The following is a 16,975-nucleotide window of genomic DNA, read 5'->3' on the forward strand; positions in this document are numbered from 1 at the left end:
CTATTTCCACCAGCCTCTGAAAGAACACTTTCCCCATAATACAGAAGCCATTATAGGTTTATAAAGACCTGCCACTGGAAGAATTTCCATTTCTGTTGAGAACATTGTGTTTATTCTATGTTTTCCATCCCCATAAGTAAGCCCCAACGAAACAACAACCACAGTCCTGGACAAACAGCGCTGACGTCCCCTAAACTGCGGGCATCGAGCATCACCGAAGACGGCTTGGTTATTGTGTATATATCATTTACTGTTGGATATTATGGAAAAGAGGTGCCAGTTTCGGGTCCTTCGTACCTTGTATTAAAATTGATCAGTGCACTATATAAGCTGCACAAGGAGCAATATAAGCGACAGTTCTATCAGGTATATGGATAGTTCAAGCATCTCCATGTATAAAATTTACTAATGCTATATAATTATTAACTTAAACCTTGGGACAACGCCAAAACGACAAACACTATGCTACTCCATCACGGATGGACTCTTCTCCCACTACCACCTCTAAACAGCGATCGCTGGGACAAGTGTAGATCCGATGGGGTCTGTGGCGCTACTTCTCTCCGTGCTCAAAGTCCCTTCATCCTTGTAGAAGGCAATATCGTCATGACTGATGACAGTGTCTTTCTGAATATGAGCGGGCCAGAGTTCTCTACCGGCCTCCATCTCCTTTTGATAATGTTCCATCACGACATCGCGCACAGTTTTCTGGAAATGAAGAGGGCCCTTTTCCATCTCCGGGTGAAGTTCGCCGTTGATAAACACACCGGCATTGAGGTTCTTCTGAGACTGAATGCAGAGGTACTTGTCTTCGGACATAATTCGTTTGTACATGTCACTGATAAGGTTGAAGTCCTCATCACTGGCATCCTTGTGGCGATATACCTCATATCGCATAACTGATTTCGTAGGGCTCAGTGGCGTGAATCGTTGCATGAAGAAGAAATTAGGGCTGGAAAGGTTAGCTATGTTCCCATTCCAAAGGTGATTCACGTACGAGATGTTAAAAGATGCATTGGGCCAGAAATATGTCGTGGCAATGCGAAAGCCTTTCGCAATCTGGTCGTCTCGTTGGGCGCCGTAATGCTGAATATGGCCGTCTTTGGTCTTGACATAATAGGAGTTGAGGTCGGCGATTGTAGGGATATCAGGATGGGCAACTTGGCAGTGATAACACTCGTTATAATTATCAGCGAGAATCTTCCAGTTGAAATCGCCTTCCATATCCCACGTGTGGTCAAAGATATAATCCTCAAAGTTGTAGTGTTCGAACCGGGGTTGCTCGTCGACACCGTCAAAATCATCATGCCAGGCCACTTCGGGAGTCGTGTTCGCATCTAGATTGACCCAGATGAAGCCGTTTCGATCGATGTGCACGTGTATGGGCGAAAAATCATCGCTACGGAGAGCTTTGATATTTCCCTGGTCGTTGATGACAACGAACTCATAGCCCGCGGCATCATATGGAACCCAGTCACCAGCATTGGGGACCCGATGTTTATGGGTGGTGAGAAGCCATTTCCGGGAAAAGATAGAACGACGCTCCAGCTCGTACATGTTCTGAGAAGTGTACCATGACGCAGGTAGAGCACGGATGGGCTTGTTTTCTTCGTCCGGCACAACAGCCGTAGTACCAAAGAAATTGCGGAAGAAAGACATTTGGAAAGACAAAGCTTAGTATATGTCTATACAACGTGGAAAAAAAAAATGTAAAGTCAATACGCGTGGTTATAAGGTTTGCAGATTGTTGTGATAATTACACCTGAAGCTGGACATGGACTTGTCTTCTATATAGCTATCAGAACTGTCATAGAACGGAAACGGGAACGGTTCCGAATCAAGATATCACCGGTTGAACGTTTCTTTTTATCTGAGAGTAGTATGATAACAAGATATCCACGGCTGTCAGGTGGTCAGTGTTGACGGTAACTTTACTTAGGAGCCGATCATCTGATCGGGACTTCCAAACTGGACAGAGTTCCCGAGGGGTTATCGGGCAGCCACGACCGTGAACCGAAAGAAGGTCAGCCACAGGGATGAGTGTGGCAGAGAGAGCAGCGAATAGAGAAGCGACATTCTCGCGTCGCCGAGCCTCCATGTTGGTCTAGAGCGCCGCCAAATCCGTCCCGCCGGCTCTTGTCCCCGTCGGACTTTCTAACTATCCCGCAGGCTCCGGCGCAGCTCGAACCGGGCGCGGATGGATAAACCGCAACCAACTGCTTTAAAATGGGGGTTATGCTAACGCAGGTCAATCATCAGACAATACAGCTGGGCAAGGACTGAGGCACCCAGAAGTACCTCTTACAAGGATAGTCCGTCCGAATATATCGGGATGAAAATGACTGTAGGACGCACTGTTCACTTTGGGACTTTAAAGAGTAATTTTATCGAAGATTCCGTTTATATTTACGAACTATTCCGAGAGAAGGTTTGAATAGCGTTAGTACCTGCTGTTAGCAGGGAGAATATAGAACCGGATAAGAGAGAATAGACTCAATCAGTTTGCCCAAGAAGCAAAGGAGTACCCTCGTTGCAATGATATACGCACCACAGCCTATGTATCAATCATATCGTAGATACAAGGAAAATGAAACACAATGGTGTCCCCAAGCTGGACACTGAGGGATCGTAGATTCCTTTCCGTGATGTCATACAAATAAAGGAGGGACTAATGAAACATAGTAGTCTGGTGCTACCGACAAACTTAACAGTGCTACTATTATGTAGCAAGATAGGAAACTATAAATCATATGTCTTGGTTCAACCAATTAATAGCGTGTTGCCATCCCCTATTTCTACCGTTAGAAATACTGCACCCATGGTCTTCTTGCAGGAGCCGTTCATAGTTGGTCCAGACAATCCAGCTTATTGGAACAGGTAGTACATGCTCAATACATTAGAACCCCCGCAAATCTCGGAGGAGTCCCCAGCACATGGAGTAGCGCACCCAGTGGCCGGTGCTCCCTCATTGTCAATAGTATTTCCACAGAAGCATTGCGTCCCATACTCCATACCGGCATATATGTAGCCGCCCATCTTGCAGGCAGTCTGACATTTAGCCACAGTGTTGCCTGCTATGTTGTATGACATGCTCAGAGTACGTGCCTTAGTCGAGTCGGAATAGCAGCCTATACTCTGCCAAACTGGGACGATCGCGTAGAGACTCAGTGAGTTGGAGCCGCCACATATTTCAGATGGATTTGCAGGGCAAGGAGTATCGCACCCTGCATCCACTAGGGTGGAGCGGTCCCCGATTGCAGTACCGCAAAAACATTGGGTACCGTACTCCATCCCGGCGTATGTATATCCTTCACCAGCACAGGCAGCCTGGCAAGCCTCGACTGTGTTACCATGCACTAGGATAGAAGTGTTTAATGTCCGAGCGTTTGTATCGTCGGAGTAGCAACCAAGGCTTGCCCACCGCAAGGTGGTGTCCACGCCGCAGACACCGTATCCCGCCTGGCATCCTGTTCCGCAGTAGGCCGGACTAGAACCGCAATATCCGAATTGGCTACAGCAGTTTCCGAAACCACTCCCAGCGCATGTTGCGGTGCCATTGTATGCCCCACAGAGACCATCAAGTGAGACCGACTGCCTCGCAATCAAAGGGTGCTAGAAATACAAGCTTTAGAGAATAGGGGTCTAGTAACTGTTGAAAGAAACCACGTACGATAAGCGTGCCAGGACTGGCAGACACCAGAGCTAGGGATGTAGTGAGGAAGATAGCAGAGAACATGCCAGCGGTGGAGCAAAGTCGGGGTATATCCAATGAGAAAGCCGTCGGTAGCAGTGACTATGGAGGATTTTCCAGGTTGGTGGAGGTACAGCAGGTCGTTTCTTCTTTTTAAATCTAGGGAAATGGTCTCTGATGAAGCTGATAACTTGGTTCGGCGTCCCCGACCAACCTTCAGATAGCTCGGAAATGAAAGAAAGCCCAGTAATGGGAATTTATCGTGCCATGTCTGCACCTCCTCCATCATATTCAGCTCCACCTGAAAATCCTCTGTACTCACAAAGGATCGGAAAGCCTATTATTCGAGAGTCCAAGCGAGAGCTGTCAATGGCTGTGAAGCCACGGCGCAAACACGCGTGAGCATCCTAAGGGCTTCAGCACTTGGGGCAATATATACGATTTGACATAATGGAAAACTCGGCTTCGCCGATACATGCAGGTTGGGCATAGCTAACTTCTGTAGACTTACTGGTCGATGACTCCCCTGATAAGCTTATGGGGTTGGTAGTTTTGACCTTATTAACCTAGAAATGCTGCGTCAATTACTAGCCCATATGTGAAGCCTGTGCAGAGCGTCTCGGTAAGGCGAGGCGTGTTATTCACTTTGAGCGTGATATGGATGACTGGATAGAGCCTTGGTGGAACCAAGCACACACGAACTGACAGTTTACCATCGTACTAGTCCCCAAGCCTTCGGCCGGTAAAAAGTGGATTCGCTGATAAAACGCCGATTATTACCGTATTTTAAAAGCCACGTGGATGTGCATACGGTACCCGTATGTAGACTATCGCCTGTCGCCCTCGGCTACTTACTCCCCATCCTAATAGACCGATGATACGTGCTCGCCTAGGCCATACGTCAAAATCTACCTTTATAGTATGAATGACAAACAAAATGTTAGTAGACTCCAAAGTGGTTCTTCATTTCGGTGTGGCATGTTCGTTGAAGGGTGATGAGTTCTTATATTTCATCATTCCTGGGTGATAAACCCAAACTGACATATGCCACCCAAAGTTGCGGGCCATTCACCTTTCTGCGTGAGCCCACCACACAAAATAATGGATCGGAAAGATTCTGCTATACCATCGGAGGACTCCCAAGTCAATCCTTTTCAAACACCTCCTTTCGCAACACCCGTTCGATCTCGGTCATCCAGACCAGCATCATCAACCTTGTCCGAGCCCCAAGGTAAGTATCTCATGCGAACAATTGGAAATTTTCTGATTATCGAGGCTCACCAGTGGAAATAAAACCTCATTCTCGGCGTCGCTTCAAGAGCTCTCGATTAGTCGGCGAGTAAGTAACCCTCTAATGAGAGGAAAGAATTATATCGATGCTCAGCATGCTTCCTCATAGGTTTGAAAAGCCATGGCTAGAAGATAAAAAGAAGCTACAAGACTGGGATCGGATTATCTTCTATACGTGCGTCGGGATCGCTTTTGGTATGGTTTCTTAGATTCTCAAGTTATATCCCAGCACAATCTGACAGAATGGAGCGATTTCGGGGTATATATGTTTTCACGCCGTTAAATCAGTCCCAAAGCACGAGGTCTTATCTTCAACTATATTAAGATGCGCGTTGCAGTCGACTGACACATTAAACAGTATTGCTTGATATTCGAAGATAACTTCTCGACACTTGACGCAAGTATTTGGAACCACGAAGTGCAATTGAATGGATATGGGTACGTGGATACTATTATACGCAACAGACCATAGCTCATGGTGGGGACTATAGAACAGGGTCCTTCGACTGGACCACGAAGGACCCGAGAAACTCCTACGTTGATTCCCAAGGTCTTCATATTGTGCCGACATTGACGCTCAGTGATACAAACATTACTGCCGATCAACTAATGAATGGGTTGGCCTTCCACCATTTATGTATAACAGACAGGACTAAGGTGTTTATAGATATACCCTGAATTTGACAGCTGATGGCACATGCACTGCACAGGACCAGCGACTGTCAAATCTAACCTCGACGTCAAAATGTGCCGTACATAGCAATGCAACATCTGGTCAAATTATAAATCCAGTCCGTTCTGCACGGCTCACTACGGCTGGTCATAAAAGCATCAAGTACGGTCGCGTCGAAGTTGAGGCCAAGCTACCAGCCGGGGACTGGCTTTGGCCGGCGATCTGGTCCGTATTTTGTGAATGAATCCTATGTGCTATGAGATGTCCTAATATTATCTTAGGATGATGCCTCAAGACTCAGTTTATGGACCATGGCCTGCAAGTGGTGAAATTGACATTGCAGAAAGCAGGGGAAACGATGCACAACAATACCCTCTAGGGAACAACATCATCAGTTCGTCTTTGCATTGGGGAACGTCGTACTCGAATGACGCCTATAAGCTCAGTATGAGCGAGTGGGGCGCAAAAAGGACGAAATATTCGGATGGCTTTCATATCTTTGGTCTAGAATGGTCCGAGGATTATCTGTTTACGTGGCTGGATGGGCGCCTGAGAGTACGTATTTTTATCTTGAGAGAATGATGTACGGCCGTGAACTAACCTCATATGTGAAAAATCACAGCAAGTGCTCTTCTTTGATTTTACAAAGAATGAAAACCTTTGGACCTATGGAAAATTTACCGGGACAGGAGTGAATGGCACTTCACCCCAAGACCCTTGGAGTCACACTGGACGAGATAACACACCATTTGATCAGTCTTTTTACTTGATCCTCAGCGTTGCTGTTGGTAGCACTAATGGATATTTCCCGTGAGTTATCCCCTCCAGATCGATGTTCGCTTTCACCCTCTGAACAATCGGCGTCGTAGGGATAAGGTGGGGAATAAGCCTTGGATGGACAGCAGCGAGACGCCCATGAGAGACTTTTGGTTTGCCAATAGCACCTGGCTACCCACTTGGGGTGATAGTGAAAATAGTGGCATGACTGTAAAGTCGGTCAAGATGTGGCAGCAGGGACCATGTGGTTAAAAGAGGGTTAAAACCAATTACCATCCTATCAGAATTAGTATAGAGATACATTGCCGCCTATCCTTACCACAATCACTCTACCTAAGTGCCTAGCAAATAACACGACATAAGTACCACAACCACTTGCCAGTGGATTCAGTTGTGACCTGAATGAAGGGAAAATTACAACTGGCTTCGTGAGTTATCACTTGATGAACTAGCGAATGAACCCTGTTCCATGTCTTTGCGTAGTTCGAACTGTCGTCGAAATGTGGGAGGCTGTAATGGGGCGCTAACCTAGGGCCGACCCCTTACGGTGCGTTGGAGTGATTTCTCTCGCTACTAATTGCCCTGCAGAGGTGCTATCGCCAGGAACTCCCGTGAATTGTAAACAAACTAATCTATTAAATTTGATGACCTTGTCCACCTGGTGTTCCTTCGGGGTGGCCGATCACCATGATGTACGCCTTTTTTTGTACACCCTGAGCCTCCGCAAAGGCTAAATTACCCGACTGACTTCTTGGAATGAACGGGATCTACAGGATCTAGACTAGTCACCACGAGAGCAGCTGTGCCGCCACTATTGTCAGCATTCGTCGGCAGTTGCCTCCTTGCTGGCAGAATTGCCCATTAACGTGGGCTATCAACGCCCCGTTGGACGAGTCATTGACTGCACTTTCCGATTTGCTGTTCCTGCCCAAACAGTATATCTGCTGTGTGTGTGTGTGTGTGTGTGTGTGTATTTTCGCGTTTTCTCCTTAGTTCCGCACTTCAGCTATCGCCCCGTTTCACTATTTTTAACGATTTATGGTGTGCTTCCCGAGCTTTGGATATATTCGACTGAGGCCTCAAATTTGTTCTCTTATTTAATATGACCCCGTTGATTTTGATCCTTCTCTAAGTGCCATTGCCACCTACCTTGGTATCCTCTTTCCGTTCACGGTTGACTTATACCACCAGGTCAAAATAGCCATTATGGATGCAACTTGTGTCAATTGTGCACAGCATAAGTGTTCATATGAACCAGAGAGGCACCAGATACATAGCCATTGCGACAGTTTAGCAACATGTGGCCCAAACGACAGTGGGAAGGCAGATTCCAGTTTGCAGACAGCAGAGATCGTCCAATTTCTTCGACCACAAGTCATAGACAAATCGCCGACAGAATCGACATCGTCACCCGGTACCGTTATTTCTTCAACTAGGTCTCTACAAAATAGTTCGGGATCCAATGGAGGTCTCGATATGGTAGGGAGTCTGACATGCATATGAATAACGATGTAAGCGTTGCTGATATCGTTATAGGCATCACAATGGCTGGCTCGAAGAGCCACTCTTCTAGGATGGTTTGACCATATGAGTAGGGAACCTGGGTCCCAGTACTCCGCGACAAATTGTGTGGCTGTGAAACGTCCAGAGGGCGGACATTCCTTTTGTCCCCCAGATGTGAATCCGACGTTGGCTTCTGCCATCACTACATTGAACGAAGCTGCCACAATAGCAATGTCTTCTCAAATAACAACGACAGTTATCTCGAACATTGATCCGGGGCAAAGGTGCTTTGTCGCAATGACAACAAGCGATCGAATCCCCATAGTTTTATCATTGGGAGACGTTGACCATTCCATAACCCAATTTTCAAGAGCCTGTATTGTCATGGAGGAGCGCCTTGTTCTAGTATGGGCCCATGATGTGACCACTGTTCTCAATGTAGCGCACGATGTTGAGACTCAGCTTGGGTCGCAGGTGAGTGATCTAGCTCTCAAATGCGGTCTAACCCAGGTTGACCTGAGCATTATGAGCTCTAGTATCCGAAGACACATGCTCCATCATCTGCTTGGTTATCAGGTCGATCCTCCATCGCTGACATCCCAAGATCCGACCAAGGGGAGTCGGTGAAAGCCAATGGGGCGGCTGGTCCAAATGCTGTACGTGGCGCACTTGACGAAAACCACAGGATATACAGCAAGGCGGTGGCGTTAGAAGAAGGGTTAGAAGATGATGAGTTAGATTTGGAGCGCAATACACGACCTCGACCGGTTTTGCTGGTACATACATTAAAAATTAGTTTAGCAATCATGCTAGTCATTGTGACACAGTGTCTGGGTATCTCAAGGGTGAGTACTGGCTTTCCGCGCTTTACCATTTACTAAGGCTAACTTTCCCTCTAAGCTGCTTAATGAATATCTGTGGGACGGAGGATACACACGTTTTGCTTTGGTATCAGTTATTTCTTTTGACCGAATTGACCAACTTCACTAACCGATAAAACAGATCGTTACAATACCTTTTTTGTCTCTGTTTTCCCTGGTAGGCTTATCGTGCGAGATCGCATCGAAATTACTGACATTATATTACTAGTTTTTCTTTATAGTCTTAGTGACCAGTGTATTTCAGCTGTTCCTGCCGGCCAAGTTCTGCCTCAAGAATTCAAAGTACCATTCAGGTAGGACTAATCTCAGCCCCCAGTTTCTAGTATCCGTGAAATTATCTAACAGTAGAGCAGCTGTAAAACCGAACCCGAAGGCCCATCGCAATTATGAACTTCCTCACATCACTATTCAAATGCCTGTCTACAAAGAAGGCCTGAAGAGGTAGGGAGCCACTCTGCCCGTCGAGCTAAGGTAAATCTAACCATCAGTAGCGTTATTGTGCCGACAATGATTAGCGTTCTTGCCGCTGTGCAATACTATGAGAACCAAGGCGGGACAGCCTCCGTTTTCGTAAACGACGATGGTATGCAAGTTATCCAACCCGAGCTGGCCGAGGCAAGAAAACAATACTATCGGGAAAATGGAATCGGATACACAGCTCGCCTTCCAAATAGGAGAAATGATGTCAAGAAAAGTTTCTGGTTTGAATGGTTTCGGAAATCTAAACCGATCACAGAAGAAAAGTACGAGACAGAAAGCCCGGTCGATACTCAGCAAGCCCTTGCAAACAAGGTTGGATTTGAGCGAAAGGGAAGGTTCAAAAAGGCTAGCAATATGAACTACGGGCTGTCGTTCTCTCTCAGGGTTGAGGATGAGATGGCTCGTCTGGTAGATCTTGAGGTCCAGCGCAGGGGATGCGGCAAGGACGATTTAACGGTGGAGGACGACGATGAACTGTATAAGCAAGCCCTGCATAACATGCTTGTGGCGGATGAAGGTCACACATGCAAGTACTTATCGGGTCTTTCCACCCGTGAACCTTTACTAATGACCATAGGGGCTGAGGGGAATATTCGCATTGGGGAATTGATATTACTGTGAGTTTTCATATGTTGAGGTGAACAGCAGCATGTCCTGACCTTTCCAGAATTGATTCAGATACACGAGTCCCCGTTGACTGCTTGCTATATGGTGCGCTGGAGTTGCATGAAAGCCCAGAAGTTGCTATACTCCAGCATGGATCAGGGGTTATGCAAGTGGTCCATAACACGTTTGAGAACGGGAGTAAGCACACTTTTTATAGCTTAGCGAATACTGCTAACCTTCATAGTCACGTATTTCACTAACGTAGTATACACGGCAATCAAATATGGGGTGGGATCCGGAGATGTCGCACCATTTGTTGGCCACAATGCATTTATTCGGTGGAAAGCATTACAAAGCATACAATTTGTGGACCCCTCTGACGGTCAAACAAAATGGTGGTCTGACTCCCACGTTTCAGAAGACTTTGATGTCAGTCTTCGTTGTCAAACGCAGGGCATGGTAGTTCGACTGGCTACGTACCATGACGGCGAGTTCAAGGAGGGGGTTTCACTCACTTTGTATGACGAACTTAACCGATGGGAAAAATACGCATACGGATGTAACGAGCTAGTATTTCACCCATGGTTAGTCCTGACAGTCCATGCGTGCACCACCTCCGCTATTGCGCTAACCTTCATCGAAGTTATCAGTGGTTCTACAAAGGACCAGTAACGAGGTTGTTTCTTCGTTTCCTCTGGAGCAATATTCCAGTTACAAGCAAGGTAACAATACTTGCATATATCTTCACTTGTGAGGCCGCCCGCAGCTCTAGTTAATATTTACACCTCGATCGAAGATCTAACGTCAATAGACTACGCTATGGCAGCGGGTATGCTCCTCTCAACTGTGAACTACATTGTTGTGGGCTTGTTCAATGATGACATTGACCATCTATATTTGCCATCGTGGGGTATCTGGTGCTCTCTCGTGGTGGTGTTTAATGGGTTTGGCTCCCTCGCTTTCAGTATGGCACGCCACCAACTGGAGGAGGAGACATTCTGGCGGGCTCTCATGGACATTGCTAAGTGGCTACCATTTTTGATAATCTACTTTGGCGGCATTAGTCTAAATTGCGCCAAGGCGATATTGTGCCATGCTTTCAGTATCGACCTGGAGTGGGCAGCCACAGCCAAAGAGATAGGCCCCACTGGGTTCTACATCGGTATGGATAAGATGGTCCAAAAATTCAAATGGACCTGGGCTATCTGTCTCCTCCTCACTGGAGGCAAGTATCACTCTCTCTTCTTCTGATCGAGTCTCTAACAATGTATCATAGTAATGATCTACTTTGCCGTCGGGGCACCGTGGGGCTGGACGATTACACCTGGTGCTTATTCAACAGCGACTGTGGCGATCGCTCCATTGGCCATCCAAATTTGCTCGTCGGCATTTCTTCCTTTTTTCTTAGGTCTGAACTGATCCAATTATAAGTATCGGCATGACATTACACACAAAAGTCGACAAGGCAGAGGGCAGCGAGCAATCTGCCGCTATGTTATATCTTTGTTTGAACAATAGATATGAATCAAATACCATGTCTAGAACGACAATCTATCAACTATGCAGTATTTCCACTAACAATTGGCGGTTCTCTTCCATAACTAGTAGAATCAGTATGTTCTGGGTAATAATATATGCCGTGGGGGTGGTATCAAGTAGGTCAGCCTCACGACTTATGTCCTCTTATGGATAGTTTGAGCACCCGGTCATCCTACATTATGAATCATCTCCCTTTCCGTCTCGAGCATGAGTGCAATGGAATTACATTGGCATAACAGTGCGATTCTCCTTACGCACAAACTCTAAGAAGTCATCGAGATCCTTGTGCTTCGGCGATCCGACAATAAAAACCGCCGGTTTTCCATATGGGGCAGGAACTTCCGTAGTCTGACCCCCGTGATACTTCTTTCCAGACCACACGTGAGTATACGTCTCACCCTTGCCAGGGAAGTAGACCTCCACACTCAAGCGACCAGGGTCAAGCACAGGGGCAACGTAGAGGTCCGCTCCTAAATAGAAGCTCTGATAGCTGATTGCTTTTGCTTTGGAGTCGCCTGGGTGATAGATACAAGGCATACGTAGGACCGGCCAGCCAAGCTTCTTACTCTCAGTGTCCAGGATTGTTCGACGGTATTTGCCTAGACTGGCAAACAGACGTGCGTTGTAGCTGAAGTATGCATAGGTCGAAGAATTCGTGTAGGACTGAGCATTGACCTGCGGGACGTTACCCTCATGTGTGCGAAAGACCGAGCTGGAGACGGCTGCAAGTTCTCCCCATCGCCCGAGAAGCTCAGCGGAGCGATTGACAACGCCGTTACTATCCCAGGTCGTGGTGTAGCCGCCAATCTCGGTGTGTCCATGCGCGTAGCCGGACAGACCCATGTGGCCCATGATAGTAACAGACGACTTGATACCGTCATTCATGCCCCAGTTAATGGCCTGGTCGCCTGCCCAGTAAAGATTCTGGTAGCGGTTGGCTGACATGGAAGCCGAGCGATGAAAAAGGATCGAGTCTTTGAATTGAGGGACACTTTTGCCGATCCAGTGATGGAGGGCCGCCCATTCGCGGGGATAAGCGTTGTGATAGAAGAACGGATCGATATCTCTGTCCGCGAATTGTGTATCTGGGTAGACTGGAGTGTATTCTCCGAAGTCGGTCATGAAGCCGGAGATATTGGCATTCCAGACCTGATTGAGCATGACATTCCTAAACCATGATCTAGCGGCTGGATTGGTAAGATCGACGATTCCTGCGTCAAGGCCCGGACCGCTCGAAATGATGGACGTTCCGTTTGTTGTTGCGTTCTTAATCAACAACCCACCTTTGGTCGCCTGGAGATAGAGATTGCTGCGATATCCGTCCGCTTTTGTGCTGACATTTGCAATGAATGGATTGATGTATGATAGCGTTCGGATGTTGTGTCTGTCCCGCAATGTCTGGATGAAATTGTTCCATGTGGGATAGAGATTAGCATCGTTTTCCCAGTTCCACCACAGGCGAGAAACATTCAGAGTCATGTAGGAGACGCTCTGCTGATGGGTTCCGGACCTTGTTCCCTGTTAACCAAGAGCTTAGAAGAAGCTATTTTACATTCTTACCAATCCTGAAGCCAGACAGCGGCAATTGGACACGAGTGGGCAAGCCCACGGTCGACGACCCTTACTACCTTTTCCTGTCCGCCTTGAATGCCAACAATTGCACCGCTGTCGACCCATCGGGGCAGCTCGGGCATTCTCCCAGTATAGTCAGTAACCATTGTAATTCCGTCGAGCATGCTCTCTGCTTGCATAATATAGCCCCCAACGCGTGGGGCGCCATATCGCACAGTGACAGCGTTGGGATCAGTGAAGTCGAAGGTTGTGAACGCAGTGCTCTCTTCCGTCAGATGGAATACTCGGGAATGTGAGCTGATATACTGCGGAATAGCTGTGTATGTTGTAAATCTGTTTCCCCCAGCGAAAAAACTATCCTCATTGTTGAATTTTGTGGTAGGCTGGTCACCGCGACCGACACCTTGTTCGCGAGAAAAGATCGGGACGGTCTGGTTCTTCAGCGTTGCGAATGAGGCCTGCCCCCCCAACCCATAGAAATCTTCTGATGGTGAAGAGCGATAAGTGAAAAACAGTTTCGTGGCAGCTTTAGAAGAGCTGTTGTTAACGTGGGCAGTGAAAGCGATGCGATCGGGAAATTGAGAAGGCACCCAGAAGGCCACAGAGAAGGGAACGGTGGCATTGCCACAGCCTGTTAGTTCGCCCTGAATAACAACAGCATGGGTGTTCACGCTGCCTTGCCATAATCGTGGACCAAATGTCGTTATCTGCTGGCTGGTGCATTTATGCTCATTGACCTCCTCGATCTTGAAATTGCCATTGGCGTCAATCACAGTGTCTTCCCCGCCGCTTGCACTGATAAAGCCTCTACCGGGAACTGTATCCCAGATAGTCCGACCCCTCTGAGTGATAGATAGCCAGTTGGCATTGTCATCCGCCGTGAGCAGAAAACCTTTGCCCAGGTCCCACGTGGCTTGGGATGCAATCGCCGCAGTGGAAGACAGCGCGACACACGCCCAAAACCAGGTATTCGACGGGTGCATACTGAGTTGCTCAAAATAGGGTATGCTGTGTGATGCCAGTCTTTTTTAAGGCTATCAGACACTGCCAAACACTAACAGTCCCCACTGACATTGGGAGCTGCAATGGTCCACTTAGGACTTGGTGGACTGTGTACTACCTTCACAGTACAGAATCTCATTCGCTAACAATTTCGTGAAAGCGAGTGGATCTCCCCGGGTAACTTTCCAAATTGTTCAGTGTATACTCCGAGTAGAGAGGTATGACATCAATATCCATCTCTCCAGATCGGAACTCCCCGATCCTTAAGGTCCATATATAGAAGGGATCGTCGCCATTTGCGCTATGAGTTTGCCGAGAGTCTTGCCATGATGGGGTTTGTTCATCATTATCAAACTGTTTCCCCGTCATCCGTGATGGTGATTTACGGTGGACACCGCTCGTCCCGTTCCATGTTGTGTTAAGGGGCTCTATAAGATAAACAGTGATTACCGCCGCCTTTCCTGGCCTCACCTTCTGCATTTCTTATTTTGATTGGTCTAGGCGTTTGGATTCCAGATTACTATTCATTGTGGCGCGCTTATACAGTATATTGGGATGTATATTTCAACAGGTCAATGGAACTTTGATTACGACGCTCAACCTTAGGTTATTGTGCGTTCTGGCTTCCTTGAGGAAAATTAACAGTCCTGTAAATATTTGCTTATATGGGACTGCTTTTGGCTCGAAAAGGTAACAAGCTCACTCGTGACAAAATCCCTCTCCCAGTGATTTTTGTTGACATTGGGGAGTGTCGAGATGTGATGCTGGCCGTCTCGTTGGCAATCTGCGACGGAGGGAATCGGGAGTAAAAGCGAGACAGCAACGATCTGGTGAAATTTTGTACCCTGTAAGGCAGAATGACGCTATTACGTCCCTTTATCTGCCTACTAGGCCGAGGCGATAGACAAGCTCGCGGAGCAAGTCCCTGTTGCCCATCTCCAATTACTGCACAAAATGCCTTTTCCCCTTGGCATTAGCAAAGCGAAGAAAAAGACGAAACAACCTTCCGAGAGGAAACTTACCCAGCCATCTTCGAAAGCTTCATGTAAGGTTACCTGACTACCCTTTTCTAGTTTCAAGTGACCAGAATTCACTGGATCGAAGTCAATCTCTACTTCGAAGACCTCCAACACATCATTGGACGAGCCATTCAGCGTTTTTGTCGGCATATTAGGCTGATGGCTGTCATGCTTGTCTACATCTGCCATCCTTGAAAAAGTTGAATGCGGACCAGTGGCAGTAAGTGAGTTCAGATTCTCCTGCCACGAACTGCCAAGCTTGTTTAATTCATCGGTGATAGACGGAATATCGAGCTTCAGACTGAGTCGAGGGAATTTTCGCTTGTTTGATGGTTCATCACTGCCGCCTCGTTTTGCGTTGTTATGTTCGATGCACAAGCTGTTCTCAGTATTGGCGCTATATCCAACTCTGCCACCGTTGTTTGTGGCTATAGTCGATCTGATCCGCGTGGATCCTTTAAGGAAAGAATGCCAGCACGTATAGATGGATCCAGATATATCAGGGAGTCTTAGCACCTTTGCTGCATTGGCTATGATGGGTTTCTCGGGACCATTTCCATCACCCAATTGAGTGCTTTTCAGAGCACGTCTCTTCATGTGCATTGATAATAATAGCCCAATAATAATGAGAATTGCCCCACAAAGAACGCTGATGCCGGCATATATCCCCGATAGCCTGGATAGATCTGTATTTGCCGCAATGGTGCTTGGGGCTGCTGACACACTGGCGCCATTGGTGTTGGACAGGGCTGAAGACGTTAGAGTTGGCTTGTTCGTGGTGGTTATAGTTCTTAGTTGGCTGATATGTACATCAGCAGTCGATGTCGAAGTGTGGGATATGCCGTGAAGTGTATTCTCCCTCGTCGTAGAGATCATCGTTGTCCATGAATTTAAGGCTTGGCTTGGAAGGTCTGGACGATTGTGGAGCAAATTTTCGTTATTTTTTGTTGCGGAATTTTGATACTCATTTGGACGATATGATCCATCATCCATGGATTTTGTCCATTGATCATTTGCCACTGGTGCTGCTTTGCGGAGGTTTGCAGAGACTGTCGCTTCATCTTGCCAGGAGGGTGCTGGATCATACTGATTCAGGTGGTATTGGCCATCATCGTACGTCGGGAGTTTGCTAGGAATCTCGTGATGTGGTAATGTTTGCTGAAGAGATTCTATATAGATACCATTTGAGCTCATTCCGCGGGTTGGGGTTGCAGCAAGGCTCGTAACAAAAGATACACCCAGTCCAGGACTCATCAGGAAAAATAACAGTGAAGATTAAAGGTATTAACGATAGAGGATAAGCACAACAAATCGTGCATTCGAGGTAGGTGGGAGAGTTCCACTGGCCGCAGGCGGTTTATGCCGGTGTTCAACGAGAGGGAAATAGAAATGATAAGAAACAAATGCTACTGCACATCATATAAGATGTATTTATTTCGTAGACAGCTAGAACGACTTCAGTCCATGGGTCAACAAGCCATTCCCGCCTGGTTTGTTTTGATCTATATTGCGGCATGTAGCCAAAAAATGCCCAACCAGATGCTCAAATTCCTGTTTGGAAGTTCGTTTGCTTCGCTTTCCCTATAAGGCAGTATGGATACTAATATTGCAAGTAAACATCTGGGGGAGGGGGTAGCATTTCATCGCCGACATTCCAAGCATTTTCTGTCTTTTCCCTCGGTTTAGGTTTGTATGCCGATTTCCACAATTTCTCATGTCTTTTGGTATGCCTATAGGTACACGATATCCGGCTTAAAAGTCTACTATTCTTTCCCTTATATATTTTTTGTATGTGTACTGGAATGTGATGGATAAAAATAGTAGGGTAGGATTAATGTTCCATTATAACGATCTTGCTATGCTATCCTGTTGATCAGGGAACAGTCCCCCGAAGCTTTGAAATTGACAATTGGATGCATGTTGAAGAACAACATGGAATTAA

General features: G+C 47.0%; 5 protein-coding genes across 5 annotated transcripts; 2 read left to right on the forward strand and 3 right to left on the reverse strand.

Moving 5' to 3' along the window:
• Positions 1-387: 387 nt before the first annotated feature.
• On the reverse strand, positions 388-1,878 carry BDV59DRAFT_188828 (uncharacterized protein). Its single transcript, XM_073691514.1, has 2 exons — positions 998-1,878; positions 388-952 (listed from the first exon to the last, which is right to left on the reverse strand). Exons 1-2 carry the CDS (start codon positions 1,657-1,659, stop codon positions 505-507), a joined length of 1,110 nt encoding a protein of 369 aa, XP_073543089.1. The 5' UTR covers positions 1,660-1,878; the 3' UTR covers positions 388-504.
• Positions 1,879-2,181: 303 nt separating this feature from the next.
• BDV59DRAFT_188832 (WSC domain-containing protein) lies at positions 2,182-4,374 on the reverse strand. The gene is made up of 3 exons (XM_073691515.1): positions 3,671-4,374; positions 2,549-3,612; positions 2,182-2,413 (listed from the first exon to the last, which is right to left on the reverse strand). The coding sequence occupies exons 1-2, from the start codon at positions 3,734-3,736 to the stop codon at positions 2,866-2,868; spliced, it is 813 nt and encodes a 270-aa protein (XP_073543090.1). The 5' UTR covers positions 3,737-4,374; the 3' UTR covers positions 2,182-2,413; positions 2,549-2,865.
• Positions 4,375-4,624: 250 nt separating this feature from the next.
• BDV59DRAFT_188837 (concanavalin A-like lectin/glucanase domain-containing protein) lies at positions 4,625-6,712 on the forward strand. The gene is made up of 8 exons (XM_073691516.1): positions 4,625-5,176; positions 5,231-5,283; positions 5,340-5,419; positions 5,473-5,598; positions 5,649-5,879; positions 5,936-6,209; positions 6,277-6,464; positions 6,524-6,712. Exons 1-8 carry the CDS (start codon positions 5,068-5,070, stop codon positions 6,681-6,683), a joined length of 1,221 nt encoding a protein of 406 aa, XP_073543091.1. The 5' UTR covers positions 4,625-5,067; the 3' UTR covers positions 6,684-6,712.
• A 925-nt stretch (positions 6,713-7,637) lies between these two features.
• On the forward strand, positions 7,638-11,320 carry BDV59DRAFT_196596 (uncharacterized protein; the record flags this gene model as incomplete). Its single annotated transcript, XM_073692734.1, has 13 exons — positions 7,638-7,910; positions 7,968-8,408; positions 8,471-8,779; positions 8,835-8,888; positions 9,024-9,108; positions 9,169-9,256; positions 9,307-9,812; positions 9,873-9,912; positions 9,963-10,099; positions 10,146-10,485; positions 10,545-10,651; positions 10,713-11,126; positions 11,178-11,320. 13 exons carry the CDS (start codon positions 7,638-7,640, stop codon positions 11,318-11,320), a joined length of 2,937 nt encoding a protein of 978 aa, XP_073543092.1.
• A 342-nt stretch (positions 11,321-11,662) lies between these two features.
• On the reverse strand, positions 11,663-13,995 carry BDV59DRAFT_196597 (glycosyl hydrolases family 31-domain-containing protein; the record flags this gene model as incomplete). Its single annotated transcript, XM_073692735.1, has 2 exons — positions 11,663-12,950; positions 13,001-13,995. The coding sequence occupies 2 exons, from the start codon at positions 13,993-13,995 to the stop codon at positions 11,663-11,665; spliced, it is 2,283 nt and encodes a 760-aa protein (XP_073543093.1).
• Positions 13,996-16,975: the final 2,980 nt, after the last annotated feature.

Source organism: Aspergillus ambiguus, assembly GCF_047715705.1.
Source record: "Aspergillus ambiguus strain CBS 117.58 unplaced genomic scaffold BDV59scaffold_58, whole genome shotgun sequence".
NCBI lineage: Eukaryota > Fungi > Ascomycota > Eurotiomycetes > Eurotiales > Aspergillaceae > Aspergillus > Aspergillus ambiguus.